Genomic DNA, 17,330 nt, shown 5'->3' on the forward strand with positions numbered 1-17,330 from the left:
GCACCATTGGAGAGCTGCAGGTCGGAGGATGCCCACAGCCTTTTCCGGTCACAGTCACCATCACCACTGGAGCTGTGCTCTCATCACAACCAGCTCTGCTCTGCGTCCTGCCCCCCTCCTACCTCGAGCAGCGCATGCCAGCACCGGGACTCGCCACACACGCAACCATGCAGAAACCCAACCCCACTGCCTCGACCCTGCCACCCTGCGCTCCCCCGTCGCCGGGACTGATTGACGCCTGATCGTCGACGGACTGAATGATGGATTGATTGATGGAAGAACTGAAACGGCCTGGCACCCATCGACGCGTCCTGTTCGTATCTTTTCAACGATCTGCCTCGCGCGCTAGCTCTCTGATCGACGACTGCCCCGATCTTCAGGCTGTGTTTGCCGAGAAGTTTGGATTTCGGTACTGTAATACATTTCATTTTATTGTTATTTAATAAATATTATTTAATTATAAATTAATTAGGTTTAAAAGATTCATCTCGTGCTAATCAGTTATACTATGTAATTAGTTATTTTTTTAATTATATTTAATTTAATGCTCTACATGTATTCAAAACTTCGATATAATAGATACTATAGGTACTGTAGAAATTTTTTTTGACTAAACAGGGCCTCAATGTGTTCTTGGCCCTTGCACGGCGTCCCCACCCCCTGCTCTTCGTCCTCCCTTCCCCTTTTAACCAACCCCGGCAGCAGTTGCGGTGCCCGGCGTCGCCCCGCCCCGGCCTAGCCCTCACTGTTCACATCCACCCACGGTGCACGCCAGCTGTCGTGGTCCGCCGTCCTCGTCGCCACATTGCCCGCCGCCGGCGCCGCAGCTGCCTTGCTCTCCCCCACCCCCCCTGTTGCCGTCCACCCTCAACGCCCTCCGATGCATCACCACCACCCCTCGCACGCCTTCAGGTAGGCACAGCACAGCCCCGCGATGGCAACACGTGGTGCGCCACGCGCGCCGCACCAAGCCTTGTTCGCTTGCGGCGCGAGCGCTTGTCTCTCTTGGCCCGGCGCGTCCTCGCTCGCTAACGCCTTGTTGCCTTGCCACCCCGCCTCGTGTGCAGGGCGGAGCAGGGCGCGGGCGGATACCACCACCACCACCACCACGGCGTCGTCGGGGACGGCGCCCTCCTCCCCGAGCTCCCGCGCAGTAAGGCCGCCGCGCCCTTGTTTATTCCCTTGGCATCTCGTTCCGTTCTTGGTTCTTGGATGTGTCTATGCGCTTGTCCTCAACTCCTCATGGTGTGGTCGCACGCGCGCGTCGCGGGATGTGAAGGCCCCAGCTCCAAGTCCTCCAGCGACCTCACCGCCGCCGCCACCTTCGTTGCGCCGCTCGCCGTCGCGGTGAGTTCACTGGCCGCGTTCCAGGAGGGCGGATTCTCGCGGTCGCTTGAGCCGAGTCCGCGTGTGGCTGACGGAGGGTTGTCGTCTTTGACAATGCAGCATGGAGGGGTAGCGCCCTCGTTCGGCATGGCGCCGCCGCCGGGGATGGCCGCTGCGGCGGCGGATGACAGCCGGTTCTGCCTGCCGTGGGCGGCGGCGGCGCACTTCGAGAACTGGGGCGACTCCGGCATCGTCGCCACGAGCCCGCTCGCCGAGACGACCTGCACCGACGCCGGCGGCGACCGGCATCAGGCGCAGACGGTTTGCTAGCTCCTTTGTTCTCGCTTGCTTTCTTCTTTCTAGCTCCTCTCCTCTGCCATGAGATGAACCTTTATTTATGCCCACGTCGTAGGGTGGTGGAGCCATCACGCAGAGCGCCGCTGCTTACATGGATTCATGCGCGGCGTCTAAGGAAGGATCCTGCAGGGATCAGAAGGTACGCGCATTTGGAACCCAACCGTACTCAATGGGTTGGGGAGAAAGCAGACCCACCTTTGTTGCAAATGTCATTGCCTAAACGCTAGTGTTTGTGGGCTGTGGTGTCTGTCACGGCAGGTGCAGAGGAGGCTTGCGCAGAATCGCGAGGCGGCCCGGAAAAGCCGGATGAGGAAGAAGGTGATCACTTCACTTGAATGCCAAGCTTCTGTACATTTTGTTTGGCCATTTGTCTTTGTTTGCATGGCATTCCATCCAGTGTTGTTGCATTTATTTTCCATGATGGATGTCATGCCATCGACTCGAACATTGCATACAGTATCTGTTGCCACTTGCAACTACTGTACATACTCAGGATCTCACGCCTTTGAGCACTTTCCAAATCTTATTCTGAAGGCGTACATCGTGGAGCTGGAGAGCAGCCGGGCTAAGCTGGCGCAGCTCGAGCAGGAGCTTCAGCGGGCGAGGCAGCAGGGGATGTTCATCGCAAGCGGACGCTCCGGCGATCATGGAGGCTCCACCGGAGGCAATGATCTCTGATTTCATCCTGGCATCCCGTGACCTCTAGCAACAATGCCGATCATGCCATGTGTAAGCAAAGCGTAATCCGTGTCGCTGCAGGCGCGTCGGCGTTCGACCTGGAGTACGCGCGGTGGCTGGACGAGCACCAGCGGCACATGACCGACCTCCGGGTGGCCCTGGGCGCCGCGCAGCAGGTGATCGGCGACGACGACCTGCGCGCGCTGGTGGACGGCGCGATGCTGCACTACGAGCAGCTGTTCCGGCTCAAGGGCGCGGCGACCCGGGCCGACGCGTTCCACGTGCTGTCGGGGATGTGGGCGAGCCCCGCGGAGCGCTTCTTCATGTGGCTGGGCGGGTTCCGCTCGTCGGAGCTGCTCGCGGTGCTGGCGCGCCACGTGGGCCCGCTGACGGAGCCGCAGCTGGTGGGCATCTGCGGCCTGCAGCGGTCGGCGCAGCAGGCCGAGGACGCGCTTTCGCAGGGGATGGAGGCGCTGCAGCAGGCGCTGGCGGACACGCTCGCGGCGGCCGCCGGCGGCGGGGCGGCGGCGGCGGGGGCGGACGGCGTGACCAACTACATGGGGCAGATGGCCGTGGCCATGGGCAAGCTCGCCACCGTGGAGAACTTCCTCCGGCAGGCGGACCTGCTCCGGCATCAGACGCTGCAGCAGATGCGCCGGATCCTGACGGCGCGGCAGGCGGCGCGGGCGCTGCTCGTCGTCAGCGACTACTTCTCCCGGCTCCGGGCGCTCAGCTCCCTGTGGCTCACGCGGCCGAGGGACTGACGCTTTCGCTTTGAGATGGAGCCGTTTGTGTGGGAACTGGAAATTGGAGGATGCAGCGGAGAGTTGTGTGTGTAATGGTGTCGTGGTGGTGTTGCCGTGTTGGTAACTTGGCACTTGGCAGGAGGACATGCTTCTGAAGTCCGGCGGCCGCTCGGCTCCGCTAGTGTAGTGTAACATTCTGATGAGCTTTGTAGGAGAGGCTTGTACTGTAGTGCACTGTACACCTTGTTCGGTTCCGACTTCTAGGCTGTTCGGCTGACCGCATAAACAGTGAAGGACTGATAGAATGAATAATATTTTATAAGAGGAAATAAGTCAAAACAAGTTAAGACCAGTTAACAGTCTCTTCGTTCGTCTCTCGATTCTCACTCTCACGTAGTACACGGTGCAGACTGCAGAGGCTTGCCCACTCCGGTACTCCACTACGGTGGCGTGGCTGCGAGAGCCTGCGGGCTTCAGAGTACAGATGCCTGCCCCCCATCTCATGATGGCCGGCCGCGGATCGGATAGCCGCCCGGTCCCGCCGGCCGTTCGCGCGCGGCTGGAGCAGAAGCAGAAGCAGAGCAGGCCGTGGGGCGGGGGTGGGCGGGCGGGCGTGCCGCCCCAGCCGGGGGGATGCGCGCAGAGGCCGCGGGTTCAGGCGTGACGCCGCGGCTGGGACCCCGGCAATCATGCGCCGTGCGCGCCCGGCGTGCTCACGGCCCGGCTGATCGGCGGCTGACAAGTGAAGTGAGCACGGTCACGGATCGCTGCCACAGGACGACGACGTCGCCGTGGGTCTCCGGCCTTTTTTTCATTTTTATATTAAAAAAAATAAAATTTCAAAAATATATGCCGAATAGTGAAAATTTTCAAAAATGGGTGACTGTCGCCTCCCTAATGGGCGACAGGGTGCCTGTCGACTATCCAGTTGACGATAGGACCTAAATGTAAAAAATATATATATATTTAGGTTCTGGCGCCCAGGGCGCATTAAACAGTGAACTTGTAAAATCGTACAAAAATCGGAAAAATACAAAATCAACTGTTCTAGATTCTATAAAATAATATCTACAACTTTTGTTACATAAAGTTTTTCATTTGATCAATGTATCTAAATCAAAAAATATAGTTCTTATACCTAGAAAAATCTAAAATAATTCATTTGGTCTAGTTATGCTTATCTAAAATTTACCAAAATGTTTTTATAGATATTAGGAAATAAAATAATGGTACTGTAAAAGTTATGTCTTCTAATACTCAGTATAGCAGCATGAATAAATAACCCATTTAAACTAGACATATTGCAAGATCTAATTTAAAAACTTATTCTAGAAATGTTTTCTGGGCCTACCAATTTTGTACAAGCCTATACTCACCATATGCAAACACTCTGGCCAAAGATGACATGCATCCAAAAGATGGATCTTGAGATTTAAATAAAAATGCATTAAACTGATATTTAAAATAGAGCATGATATATTGATCAAATGAAAAACTTTATGTAACAAAAGTTGTAGATCTTGTTTCATAGAATTTAGAACATTCGAGTTTGTATTTTTTTGATTTTTATACAATTTTATATCGATTTTACAAGTTCACTGTTTAATGCGCCCTATGCGCCAAGACCTAAATGTAATTTTTTTTACATTTAGATCCTGTCGCCAACTGGATGGCCGACAAGGTAGGGGGCAACAGGCATCCATTTTTGAAAATTTCCATTTTCGACATATATTTTTGAAATTTTGTTTTTTTAATATAAAAATGAAAAAAGTGCGGGTCTCCGAGGCTGCACTCGGATTTGTGGCTGCGTGGGCACCCATGGGCCGTGGTGGTATCATTCGTTGCCCGCGGCCCACGCTGACAGACCAACCAGCCAGCCACGCACGCACTAGCTAGCTTTCGATGGCCAGTTATGATCCCAACGAATTGACGCCCTTTTGGATGTTACCAAAACATTGAGCTATTGGTGTCTAGTCAAGACGAAAACAATATACTTTGGCAGTTTGAAAGGTTTTAAAAGTGTTTCGTAGTGATATAACGGCGAAACAGCAATATGTGCTGCACCAGCTACGGTTTTACAGAGGTATGTATCATCTATCTATTATATTAATAAAGAAGTGTTAAAAGAAGCCACTATGTTCGTCGAAAAGATCAAGAAATTCCCATGTTAATCTAAAAAAGAGAAGAATTTGCACCGTTGGATTTTATGAAGATCTAAAGGCTCATATTAACATAAAAAGTTCATATTAAGTATAATAAATAAATATATAGATTTAGGTTAAAAATAGGGAACTTAGCCCTTTGATTGGTGGAAAAAGAAAAATATTTATACTTATTCATCGTAGTGGAACCGTATTGCAATCCAACGCTACTTTGAAAGGAAAAAATAAATAAATAATCAAATAGTTACAAAGGTATTGCAATCCGATGCTACTTTGAAAAAAAAATAACGAAAGGGAGAGTCCAAAGCTCCTGCGGCAGCCTCGATATTAATAATAAAATAGGTGGTCTATTTGCTTTTATGAGGACGTAGCCCTGCGAAGAGGCAGGATCGATCGTTCAATGCGTCTCCTTGCTAGCACAGGTCCGTGAGATAGATGAATAACGTAGATTTGGGTACCATGCAACATAACTCAGGATTATTATGTTACATGGTAGGTGAGGTGAAGGTTTGACATTTGCCGCAGAGCATATGGACTGATAATATCGCATGTGCGGGCACGACCACAATCTTAGGGAACTACGGGCACGACCACAATCTTAGGGAACTACAGAGTGAGGCAGCTCCATTTCAGTTCTATGGGGAGGGTATGCCGTCGACAAGGCACATACTCCCTCTGTTTCAAAATGTAGGTCGTTTTGACTTTTCTAGATTCATATATTTTATTATGTATCAACACATATGTTATATCTATGTGCATAGTAAACGGAGGTGGCTAATGATTGGAATAAGCCATATGGTTTAAAAAAATAGAATCGGTAGGGGTTAAGACCCGCCTTACGACTTTTCATTAACAAAAAGCAACCTGTTCCCCTAAACCCTAGCTATGTCAATGAAGGGATTTTTTTTAAACTAGCCCTGTAAATTTGCTCCCGCAAGGATTCGAATTGGTGCCTGCTGGGTGCTCCTTAAACGCTTTAACCACTAGGCTAGAGGTCCTTTCGTCCAGCCACATGGTTTCACGGTGTCAACCGAGATCATGCAGATTATGAATTGATGTTGCAGAGCAAGTAGCAGTGTAGGGAGGCAGCACAATGATGTGAGCCTATGATGACTATGTTGCCGGCAATGTGGTAGTCAAATTTTTTGTCTCCATGCCAATGCGTACATTTGAATGCAACTAGCCGGCTGAACTGCGTGCGAAACATCAACATCTATATATCGGGAACCATCTCACAAAGAACAGCTAGCTCCAAGTGGCGAACGAGAAACAAATCATAAGCAAGTGCCATAACAACAACAGAGGAAAGAGAGAGCCATACAGTGACAGGTGCAAGGTGTGTAGCTGTTCAGGGCTCCAAAAAATTACTAGGGGCACCCAAATCTATCTTTAGCACTAATTATTCATTCTTAATTAGAAATAGATTACAAGGTCACATAAATACTAATAGAAAAACCAGAAGGAGATGGGCCCTATGCCTGCTTCTCCCCTGATATATATATTTCGTTGTACTCTATTACTATTTTAGAGAACCGTTATGCATGGCAGTGGGGCTTCCAATTTCTAGGTATGGGAGGAAGGGAGTGTGTGTGTGTGTGTGAGAGAGAGAGAGAGAGAGAGAGAGAGAGAGAGAGAGAGAGAGAGAGCAAGGCAGGAAATTTAATTTCCTTAGTCCGAAGCAAAAATAAGTACATGAGAAAGTGGAAAGATAAATTTGATTTTCAGAAAGAGGAAGGAATGAACCAAGCTATGGTGAAGGAGAAAGCGGCAACTATGTCTATTATTAACAATGCCGAGCCATACAAGGAATGTATGATCAAACATATGAACAAAAAGTTTTTTATAAGTGGTGTTACAGGTCAAGTAGTTTAAATGATTAGAGTCGCATAATTTTAATAACATGCATCAGTCTAAAACTTAAACTCATTACGAAATGTATTTTGTTTAAAATTATGTGCTTTACTTAATCATATCATGTAAGTTTTTGCTACTCAGCCGGCAAATAAGTTGGAAACTAGATTCACATTGATGCTTCATCATCTCACATCCCTTTGGTGAAAATTCTATTCTACTTTAATTCAACCTCGATCCTCTTATCAACACTGGATAGAGTTTGGTCTCTTTTGTTTTGTTGTTTTCGTTATTATTCATGAATATATAAAAGAAACTGATTAGACTTAGAATGATGTTGCCCTCTAGGGCTATCAATATGTCAGCAATCAAATTATCTACAAAAATTTCTGATTGTTTATCCACTAATGTAATTATTTTAAAATTCAAGTTGTTTCTTTAATTTCTTCAAATCTTATAACATTCACTACTGGAATTCTCGTGTTTCCCTATGATTATTTGTTGTTTCCAAGGGAAATAGTATTTCCCTACGGTTTCTTCAACAAACCTAGGGAACTATCAATTTCCCTAGGAATCTAACTCATTTTTTAGGGAAACATCGGTTCTTTCCCTAGGAATTTACCCATATCGTAGGGAAATGACGTCCAACGCGCTAGTCCAGTTCAAATTAAAGCCTCACCCCAATCTCTCTCTCTCGTATCCTCTCGTCACTTCACTCCTCTCTCCTCATCTCTCATCTCATCCCCTCGCTGCCTTCTCTCTGTCATGACAAATCAAGCAGGAGGAGTGTGGCGGCCTGCGGAGCTCACGGCCGGCGAGAAAGGAGGAGCGTGGCGGCTGGCGGAGCTAGGGGGCGCGGCGGCCGAAGCTTGGAACCGGTGAGCAAGGGGAGCACGGCGGGCAGCGAGCAGGCTGCAGAATCACATGGCGGAGCTGGGGCACGCGGCAGGCGAAGCCGAGGTGGGCGGCGTCGAGGCTGCGGCGGCGCACAGTTGTCGAAGCAAGGGTGCTCGGCGACCGGGCTGCAGCGGGCGGAGCAACAGCACGCGGCGGCCGGTGAGCAGGCGCCGGCGCGTAGGAGAGGCGCCGGTGTGCAGGTGCAGCGTGGCGGCTGGAGCACGGCAGGCGGAAAGCGGTGACGCGCGGACGGTGGTGCAGCAGGGCGCGAAGGCCGGACCACGGCGGGTGGAGCAGCATCGTGCGGCGGCGGCGCGCGGCGGTCGGAGCAAGGCGGCAGCGTCGGCGGGCGGAGCTGGGGCCCGTGGGGCTACCATTTTTTTAAAACTTTTGCATTGCAGTTTCCCTAGGGTTCAAAGATTCCTAGGGAAACATTCCCTACGGTTTTCGTCGGAATCGTAGGGCACTTCCTCTTTCCCGTCGGAAATATCCCTAGAAACCTTTCCTTACCAATTTTCCTAGGGAAGTCTTTTCCCTAGTGTTTTTCAACCATTTCCTTAGGGTTTTGGCCCTAGGGATACAGGTCGATTCCAGTATTGATTATTAGTAAAGACTATTTGTTTCATCATTGTACGAAAAGATAAATCTACATGTTTTAATGTTAGATATTTTTTTAGTGAGGAAATATAAGAACTTATATCATCATTAATATTTAGGCACACAATTATAAGAAACATTTTTTTTAAACATTGTTTGTGACCTATTTGGAAAGAGCAGATTGCACCTGTCCAATAGAAAAGATGTGGGACCATAAGACCAACTAATATTAAGTTTATTAAGATTCCTGGGATGATTTTGTCCACAATAAAGATATATCAAAACTATAGTACACAATCTGTGCTAAATAAAGTACCTTGCCATTATAATAGCTAAAAAAAATAAAGCTAGCTAGCTGCGCTATCAGCGTGGACCACCTTGCTAGTTTATTATAGCAAAAAGTTCGAATTACTCAAATTAGATATAGCTAAAGTCTATACACTCTTTAAACTACTTTTATCAAATTACACTCAGTATTAATCAGTCCAATTCACCCGTAATAAGATTTGTCTTTTTATTTATCCATGCACAAGTGAAGTTTTAATTCAAATTTTGTAGACATATAGTAAGCAAGAAAAATAGTATTGATTTTCATCATTACTCTTTACAACACTATATTTAAACGTATGTTCTAATGATAAATTTATTATTAGATGTTTTAGGCTATCAAAATAACAGTGAAGAAATTCATAATATATTTTAAACGTATGTTTATGTTATGATGTCTTCTTTCACATGCAAAAAAATTAACTTAAACCTCCATTCTTGTGTCATGTCAGTGCATTTATTTGATATTAAAGATGTAAATATTTTTCCTGCAAATTTTATTAGAGTTTATGGAATTAAACTTGTAGAAAAAAAATCTAAAACAAACAGAGGGAGTAGATCTACTATCATCGTCTGATCTTACTTTTGACCCTTTGTCATTTGCTGGCTGTGAAAAGGTTGTGCAGAGACCAACTGGCCATGTCCAACAAAATGAACACGTTGCAAAACCGTGCAACCGAGGCCTTGTTTGGTTAGGGGTGAAAACTTTTCCCCCTTTTGATCACTAATTAAAAGTATTAAATGAAGTCTAATTACAAAACAACCTCCACAATCATGATACTGTAGCATGTGATGTAGCTAATAAAAATTTTGACCGCATAATTAGAAGTTATTACTGTAGCATTATGTAGTCAATCATGGTGGACCTTGACCCATTAGATTCGTCTTGAAAAGTTATACCTATCTGTGAAAAGGTTTCGCAAATAAATTTTGTTTAGTACTCCATGTATATATTGTCTTTTTTGAAAAGAATTTGAGTGTGGAAACCGAACACGGCCCGAGTCGCGACAGAGACGGCCAGCTCAAACGCACGTCCGGGCCCGCGGGAATCCACCTCATCACGTGGACCGGCAGAATCTCCGTGCGCGCCCGGTCCAAGATTCTGACCGCGCCATCACCCAAAGGACCCAAACCCACCGCCCTCCACCCACATGGAGCCAATGACAATGGACCCCACGCTAAACCCTGCCCCACATGTCACCGCCCTACAACTCGTCGCCAAGCGCGGCAGCCGCCTCGCGGTGGGGGAGCCGCCAGCCAACTAACCCGCATATCCGACGGCCGGGATGCCGTGGTTACCCTGCAAAGCCCTAATTAGATCCCCACTCCTCCCAAGGGCCAAGGCTAAACCCACCATTCCGCCCCCGCCCGTGACGCGAGAGACCACTTCGCATCCCGAGGCGGCGCCTTTTAGTTCGGGTCGGGGGCTGACGGGCGGGTGGTGGAGGTGGCGGCGGTGAGCAGCGACGGGCGAGGCGAGCGCGAGCCCGAGCCGGAGCAGGGGCACCATGTGCGGCATCCTCGCCGTCCTCGGCGTCGCCGACGTTTCCCTCGCCAAGCGCGCCCGCATCATCGAGCTCTCGCGCAGGTGAGGCGCGCCCCCGCCCCGACTCGCCGTCCCCCCCCCCCCCCCCCCCGTGTCTGCACGCGCGGGGGCGGCGGCTTTCGTCTCCGCATGGGGAGAGGGTGCCGGAAATTTGGTGGCGGATTTGGACGGGCTGAGATATTGTATTTTACTTCTGGCGAAACGGGGACGTTCTGGATTATCTAGCCATTTTTAGTTGGCCACTTGTCGATTTGATTTAGATGAACTGTTTGCCATGGATTCGCGCAAGCCGGAACGAATCAACGGTTTGTGGGCAATGCAGTCAAACCTGGAAAATAGTGCAGTACTTCGTCTCCGAGGATTTGGGAATGGGCTGTAGCGCCCGACGGGTTCTGAATTCTGATTTTTGAGCCCCGGTCGAGTTGAGGTCGTACGATCCGGTTCTGACTTCATGAATTGTATGTGGCTATGTAGACCGCGTTTTGTGAGGTTACCATACTGAAAGTGCCCATTTCGAAATTTATGTATGTTTTAAAGAGTAGTGATGGATATGTATAGACACATACACTTTTCATCTGCAGCAGATGCACTTCTCGTGTGCTCTTGCATGTCTATGGTTTTTAAATATAATTGATTTGAATTTGAGTAAAATGTAGCATTTGCTGATGCGCTTAATGTCCAGCAACATGCTTCCGGGATTTTTGTTGGAAGTGCTTGTGTTGGAAACCATGGATGTTCTGGTTCGAGACAAGTTATTGCAAACATGTGCTCGTGGATTCAAAATTTGAATGAACTGATTGTGTTACACTTAAATTATTTCTTATTGCCAATGAGTGATACAACTTATTTAGCAAGTCAGAGGAGAAAGAAAAGAGAAAAAGATTGCCTAGAAATTCCACAGTGGCTTAGGATTAGATAAAAAAAATGAGAACTTTAAATCAATTTATAGAAGCAATCAGAGTGAATAGTATTTATGACTTAAGAGCAACTTCTTCATCTTTAGGGAACACACAATTGTTGAATCATAGAGTTACAATTTCCTGAACTTTGCTTAATCGTCTACTAGATTAAATAGCTGTTGAACACAAGTTAGTGTCTTCTTACAAATTGGGAGCCAGATTTTTCTTTATTGTAGCAAGTAATATTTCTTTGGAATTTTTTGAGCACTGTGTTCTTAGTGTCCATGGTTCGTTTTATAAGTTTTCTTCTGCACTCTCTCAAATGAAAATTATAATTTTGTAGGTTACGGCATCGAGGACCTGATTGGAGTGGTCTGCACTGCCACCAGGATTGCTATCTTGCACACCAGCGGTTGGCTATTGTTGATCCCACATCTGGAGACCAGCCGTTATACAATGAGGACAAATCAATTGTTGTAACGGTCTGTATCTGGATTGCAAATACAATACAGTATCGATTCAGTTCTTTGTGCTAACTGGAGAGGTCATTTCAACACATGTCTCATTTCACTGCTCTGCTTTTGGTCGTCAGCTGTTTCCGAAATTTTAATATGGGGTTTTCTAAATATTGTCATTGGGCTGAGTGCGTCTTAATGTGTCATGATAATTATGTACCCACCAGAAGTCTTGCTTGAAATAAACCAACTAGAGAAGATATGTTTCTGTTCCTGTATATTTGTTTCAGGACAACATCTCATTGTCTGGTTCACATTTTCAGGTGAACGGAGAGATCTATAACCATGTAGAGTTGAAAGCTAAGTTGACAACTCATCAATTCCAAACTGGCAGTGATTGTGAAGTTATTGCCCATCTCGTAAGCCACATATCTATTTCTTACACCCTTTACAGTGATGTAGCTTTTGCCAACAATTTGATTGTCTTCATCGATGCATCATTCTTCATCATAAGCCTATTTATCCTGGCATTGATACCTTTCAATGTTGCTTTTACACAGTATGAAGAATATGGGGAAGAATTTGTGGATATGTTGGATGGCATGTTCGCGTTTGTTCTTCTTGATACACGTGATAAAACCTTTATCGCAGCTCGTGATGCTATTGGCATCTGCCCTTTATACATGGGATGGGGTCTTGATGGTATGTACCTCGAATACTTCATTCAATTTTTGTCCTTTGCAGAAATTCAGGGGTGTGAATGTTTATCCATCTCAAATTTATCTTCTGAAGATTGCCAATCGCTTGTTTTGTTATACTACTGTTGCCGTAGTCAATCAGTGGTTGAAGGTCAGGGTCCGAATTCCTGGCTGCAACCAGCCAGTTACTGCAAGGAACTTGAGAAACCGCTCAGAACATTTTATTCAAATCTGAATTTTGAATGCTCATCTCATAGTAAATAAATAGCAGAAGCACCATTTTCTTTCAGTCCTGCAATAATTTGAAAAGAGCTAACCATTGCAAATTCTAGATCTTACCATATGGAATTCAATGCCTCCAGCTGACAGGAGATATCTAACTTGGTGTTTGAGATATGAAGCTATTTTTTTTTATTGTTTGGATATACACAAGATTTGCCAAAATTGGCTTTTATAGAATTTGTTTCTGGAAATCGGACGTAGCACTTGTACTGTCTGGACTAGTTCCTGGTGGTCAGAATTGCTGCATGCAACGAAGATGTCAGACGGGTTATTGGCACACTGTATTCTTGGAGCTAGGAACACGGGCTACGACCAAGATTGGTATCTGCATGTCCATGAAATATCAATAGTTTTATGGTTACTGAATCAAAAAATCAAGACAACAGTTTGGAGTTTGAGACAACCACACAGTTTAAGAGTAGCTTTTGTGGACCTTTTGGTTTTTCATTACCCGTTTGGAAGTAGGATTCTCAAAGCTAAAGTCTATTCTGTTGCTGAAGAATAAAAAATATAAAAACTACTATGTACCTATGTTATTTAGGAAACTAATGTTCTTGTGTTCGAAGAATTGTTCTATTCCTCTGATATATCAGGAACTCTTATTATTTCTTCAATTTGTCTTTTTCAAATTTCATGTAGCTGGTATGTAGCATTAATTTGTAGTGTGTTGTGTTTTCAGGGTCAGTTTGGTTTTCTTCCGAGATGAAGGCATTGAGCGATGATTGTGAACGCTTCATAACCTTCCCACCTGGACACCTGTACTCCAGCAAAACAGGTTGACTTTTGTAGCTGATAATCCCATCTAAGGCATAATACCGGAATACAGTTATTGGACCCCGAAGGAAAAAAGCAGTCTAAGCTACTATTTCCTCTGAACACAGATATTTTAATAGTCCATTAGGACGTGGACATGATGTCCAATATAACAGTTTTGACAAACATCATCTATCGAGATAAATATAGCAAGTAGCAAGAATTATATATCATAAGTAAGTTTCGTGGTGAATTTAGAGTCATCAATATTCTGTTGCCAATCTTTATATTGTTTTAGATATTTATTGCCAACAATGTTTAAGAAATTTGACCAACACAAATCCTTAATGGACTTATTTACAATCAGAGTTAGTACTTATGTTGGAAATTTCTTTTTGTTTTGCCTTCTAACCTGTTTGTTTCTTCCCTAGGTGCTCTAAGGAGATGGTACAACCCACCATGGTTTTCAGAGAGCATTCCCTCAACCCCGTACAATGCTCTCCTCCTCCGAGAGATGTTTGAGAAGGCATGTTCCTTCCTATTGCCGTGTTCTACTTTCATACCTACTGATACAGTCTATGCAGTCATCTTTGTTTTCAGTCTTTATTTCATTTTCACATCTTTTGAATTTTGACGCCTACAGTAATAATGCATTTGATATTTTTATGTATGTCATATTCATTTTCATGCTAATCTATCATTAATTTTGTTCCTTTGTTTTGACGCTTATATGCTAAGCCTCTGGTTAGGCAGCGCTCAATTGCTTATTTGTATATCAGTTGATTTTGTATGTACAATGATTAATTCCAGTGTGATGTGTCGTTCTGTAGTCAATGATGGCTCAATGTGTTGTTTTATGCATAAGGACTTTAGATAAGTGACATGTTCATAGTCATGTTGGTTGGTTTTAAATTGTTTTGCTTACTAATATCATTTACTTTATGTCATCATAAATTATTTACAAATTTGCAGTCTGTTATCAAGAGGCTGATGTCTGATGTGCCATTTGGTGTACTCTTATCTGGTGGACTTGACTCTTCTTTGGTTGCATCTGTTGCTTCACGATACTTAGAAGAAACAAAAGCTGCCAGTCAGTGGGGAAACAAACTGCATACCTTTTGTATCGGCTTGAAGGTAAGTTTCTTGTTGACCCTCATTGCTGAGCATCATTTTTGGTCACCTTTCCAGTTTTAGTTTGTTTCCTTGTTGCTTAGTGGTTTACAAGTATATGGAATATCTGCTCAGAATAATTTAAGCAGAGGCTAGCCTACCCCAACTTGCTTGGGAAAAAAGGCTATGTTGTTGTTGTTGTTGTAATAATTTAAGCAGAGGAAAAATGGAATGAAATTCTTTTGTTTTTGTTCATTCTAGGGTTCTCCTGATCTTAAAGCTGCTAAGGAAGTTGCTGACTACCTCAACACTGTACATCATGAACTCCACTTTACAGTGCAGGTTCACAATTTGATTTCTCTTTGTACATCAGAAAAAAAGGCTTTCTTTTATTTATTTATTTTACTGTTGTCAACAAAATATCAGGAAGGCATTGATGCCTTGGAAGAAGTCATCTACCATATTGAGACATATGATGTTACGACGATCAGAGCAAGTACCCCAATGTTTTTGATGTCACGTAAAATCAAATCTTTGGGGGTGAAGATGGTTCTTTCTGGAGAAGGCTCAGATGAAATTTTTGGTGGATACCTTTACTTTCATAAGGCACCAAACAAGAAAGAATTCCATGAGGAAACATGTCGGAAGGTAATGGAAGTTTTCACTGGAAATATGCTGTCCCAAAATTTAAGCGAATAAAGAGTACTCTTGAAACATTTACAGCTGATTAGCGCAGACATATTGCTTTATTCAGTTCAGTTGCTTAGTCATTCATTCAATTAATCATAAACATTGCAATTAGATGTACTTACAAGAGATATTTTCCCTGCTCTTTAGATAAAAGCTCTACATTTATATGACTGTTTGAGAGCAAACAAAGCAACTTCTGCCTGGGGTGTTGAGGCTCGTGTTCCATTCCTTGACAAGAGTTTCATCAATGTAGCAATGGACATCGATCCTGAGTGGAAGATGGTATGCTGTTATGTATTACAACAATTCAGGGATCTAATTTCATGGTATTACATTTATTTGGTTCTAACCAGCATGATTGCTTTCTTATAACTACCTGTAAATTTTAGATAAGACGTGACCTTGGTCGGATTGAAAAGTGGGTTATTCGTAATGCATTCGATGATGAGAAGAGGCCATATTTACCTAAGGTAGGAGAAGTTTCTCTTGTTGTTTGGACTGTGTTACTTTGTAAATCCTAGATGTGGCAACTTATGTAGGTTTTACTTTCTTTGAATAGCACATTCTATACAGGCAAAAGGAACAGTTCAGTGATGGTGTTGGGTATAGTTGGATTGATGGATTGAAGGACCATGCAAGTCAACATGTATGTCGTATTTCCTTTGTTGAACCACTCAAGTAGTTGGCGCCTTTTGGATTGCAGTTGATGTTTATTCTTTACGTTTCAGGTCTCGGATTCCATGATGATGAATGCTAGCTTTGTTTTCCCAGAGAACACACCCACAACAAAAGAAGGATACTATTATAGAACGATATTCGAGAAATTATTCCCGAAGGTCTGTAAGCTACATTGCTCTTTTAATGCTATATTGGCTTAGAATAATCTTCAGCCTGAAACAATGCATCTGCGCACCTACATAACCCTTTGATTATTACAGCCCGCGGCAAGGTCAACTGTCCCTGGAGGTCCAAGTGTGGCATGCAGCACCGCCAAAGCTGTTGAATGGGACGCGGCCTGGTCGAAGAACCTTGATCCATCTGGTCGTGCTGCTCTGGGTGTACACGATGCTGCGTATGAAGATACTCCCGGGGAAGCTCCTGCAGCCATCCATCCAGTTACAGATAACAGCCTTCGTCCAGCTATTGGTGAAAGCCTCGTGAAACCTGTTGCTTAAGCCACTGCTGTCTAAGCTTCTGTTGTCTCATAAGAATGCTCGAACAAGAAGATTGTTCGCTAGTTATTTCAGCTTTTTTTAAGATCATGTTGCAAGTTCCTTCAGTCTAGCCATGGAGACATGGTCATGCTCCATGCCTGGCATGTTTGGTTTACATTGTACACACTGCTTGTTTGTTTTATGCACTGATTAGAGCGTTGTAAATATTTGTCCATGGGACTGATCTCCTTTTGCTGTTTATCTAATTTACAGATTGCAGTGGTTAATGTAGTTTTTCAATTTGCACCTCACAGATTGTTTGACTTGTGCGCAGTTTAGTTTATCTTTTCTTTTGTATACCCAAGGTTTTCATTTCCTTTATTCTGGAACGTGAGAACTACAGGAAACGATCCTAGATCGTCACCTGCCATTCCAATAGCGTTTAATAAACAATCGACAACCGAGCATATAGATATGAACTCTGATGGCATGTATTTTTCTTGGGCTATGTGACACCTGACATTTGGACACACTCTGTTCGGCTGGCTATAGCCGGTGCTGGTTTGTTGTGAGAGAAAAGTATTTGTGACTGGTGCTGGTTTGGTGTGAGAGAAAAATACTAATGACTGGTTGTAGCCGAACAGAGTGAAAGACAAAGGAAAATATTTATTTTGTTAAGCGCACAACTGTGCGATTTATTGAATATTCTCTTTTTGGACAACTTGTTGAAGATTTTTCTAACACTCTGTTGGACTGGTGCTGATTTGTTATGAGAGAAAAGCACAATCGGCTGGTTGGTGTC

The 17,330-nt window shown here is 44.9% G+C and overlaps 2 protein-coding genes across 3 annotated transcripts; both read left to right on the forward strand.

Moving 5' to 3' along the window:
* The first annotated feature begins 1,054 nt into the window (after nucleotides 1-1,054).
* Nucleotides 1,055-3,426, forward strand: LOC120704647 (transcription factor TGAL3-like). 2 transcript variants are annotated; one of them, XM_039989117.1, is made up of 7 exons: nucleotides 1,055-1,153; nucleotides 1,280-1,347; nucleotides 1,447-1,647; nucleotides 1,739-1,822; nucleotides 1,942-2,001; nucleotides 2,218-2,347; nucleotides 2,443-3,426. In XM_039989117.1, the coding sequence occupies exons 3-7, from the start codon at nucleotides 1,474-1,476 to the stop codon at nucleotides 3,123-3,125; spliced, it is 1,131 nt and encodes a 376-aa protein (XP_039845051.1). In that variant the 5' UTR covers nucleotides 1,055-1,153; nucleotides 1,280-1,347; nucleotides 1,447-1,473; the 3' UTR covers nucleotides 3,126-3,426. The 2 variants fall into 2 exon arrangements, with proteins under 2 accessions (XP_039845051.1, XP_039845050.1); XM_039989116.1 differs by lacking the exon at nucleotides 1,055-1,153 and having other exon boundaries at nucleotides 1,179-1,347.
* A 6,853-nt stretch (nucleotides 3,427-10,279) lies between these two features.
* Nucleotides 10,280-16,819, forward strand: LOC120704649 (asparagine synthetase [glutamine-hydrolyzing] 2). The gene is made up of 14 exons (XM_039989120.1): nucleotides 10,280-10,529; nucleotides 11,730-11,868; nucleotides 12,165-12,260; nucleotides 12,402-12,543; nucleotides 13,501-13,596; nucleotides 14,006-14,100; nucleotides 14,547-14,708; nucleotides 14,946-15,026; nucleotides 15,111-15,332; nucleotides 15,522-15,656; nucleotides 15,764-15,844; nucleotides 15,934-16,020; nucleotides 16,103-16,210; nucleotides 16,313-16,819. Exons 1-14 carry the CDS (start codon nucleotides 10,450-10,452, stop codon nucleotides 16,547-16,549), a joined length of 1,761 nt encoding a protein of 586 aa, XP_039845054.1. The 5' UTR covers nucleotides 10,280-10,449; the 3' UTR covers nucleotides 16,550-16,819.
* The last annotated feature ends 511 nt before the right edge of the window (nucleotides 16,820-17,330 follow it).

This window comes from Panicum virgatum, chromosome 4K (genome assembly GCF_016808335.1).
Source record: "Panicum virgatum strain AP13 chromosome 4K, P.virgatum_v5, whole genome shotgun sequence".
Lineage (NCBI taxonomy): Eukaryota > Viridiplantae > Streptophyta > Magnoliopsida > Poales > Poaceae > Panicum > Panicum virgatum.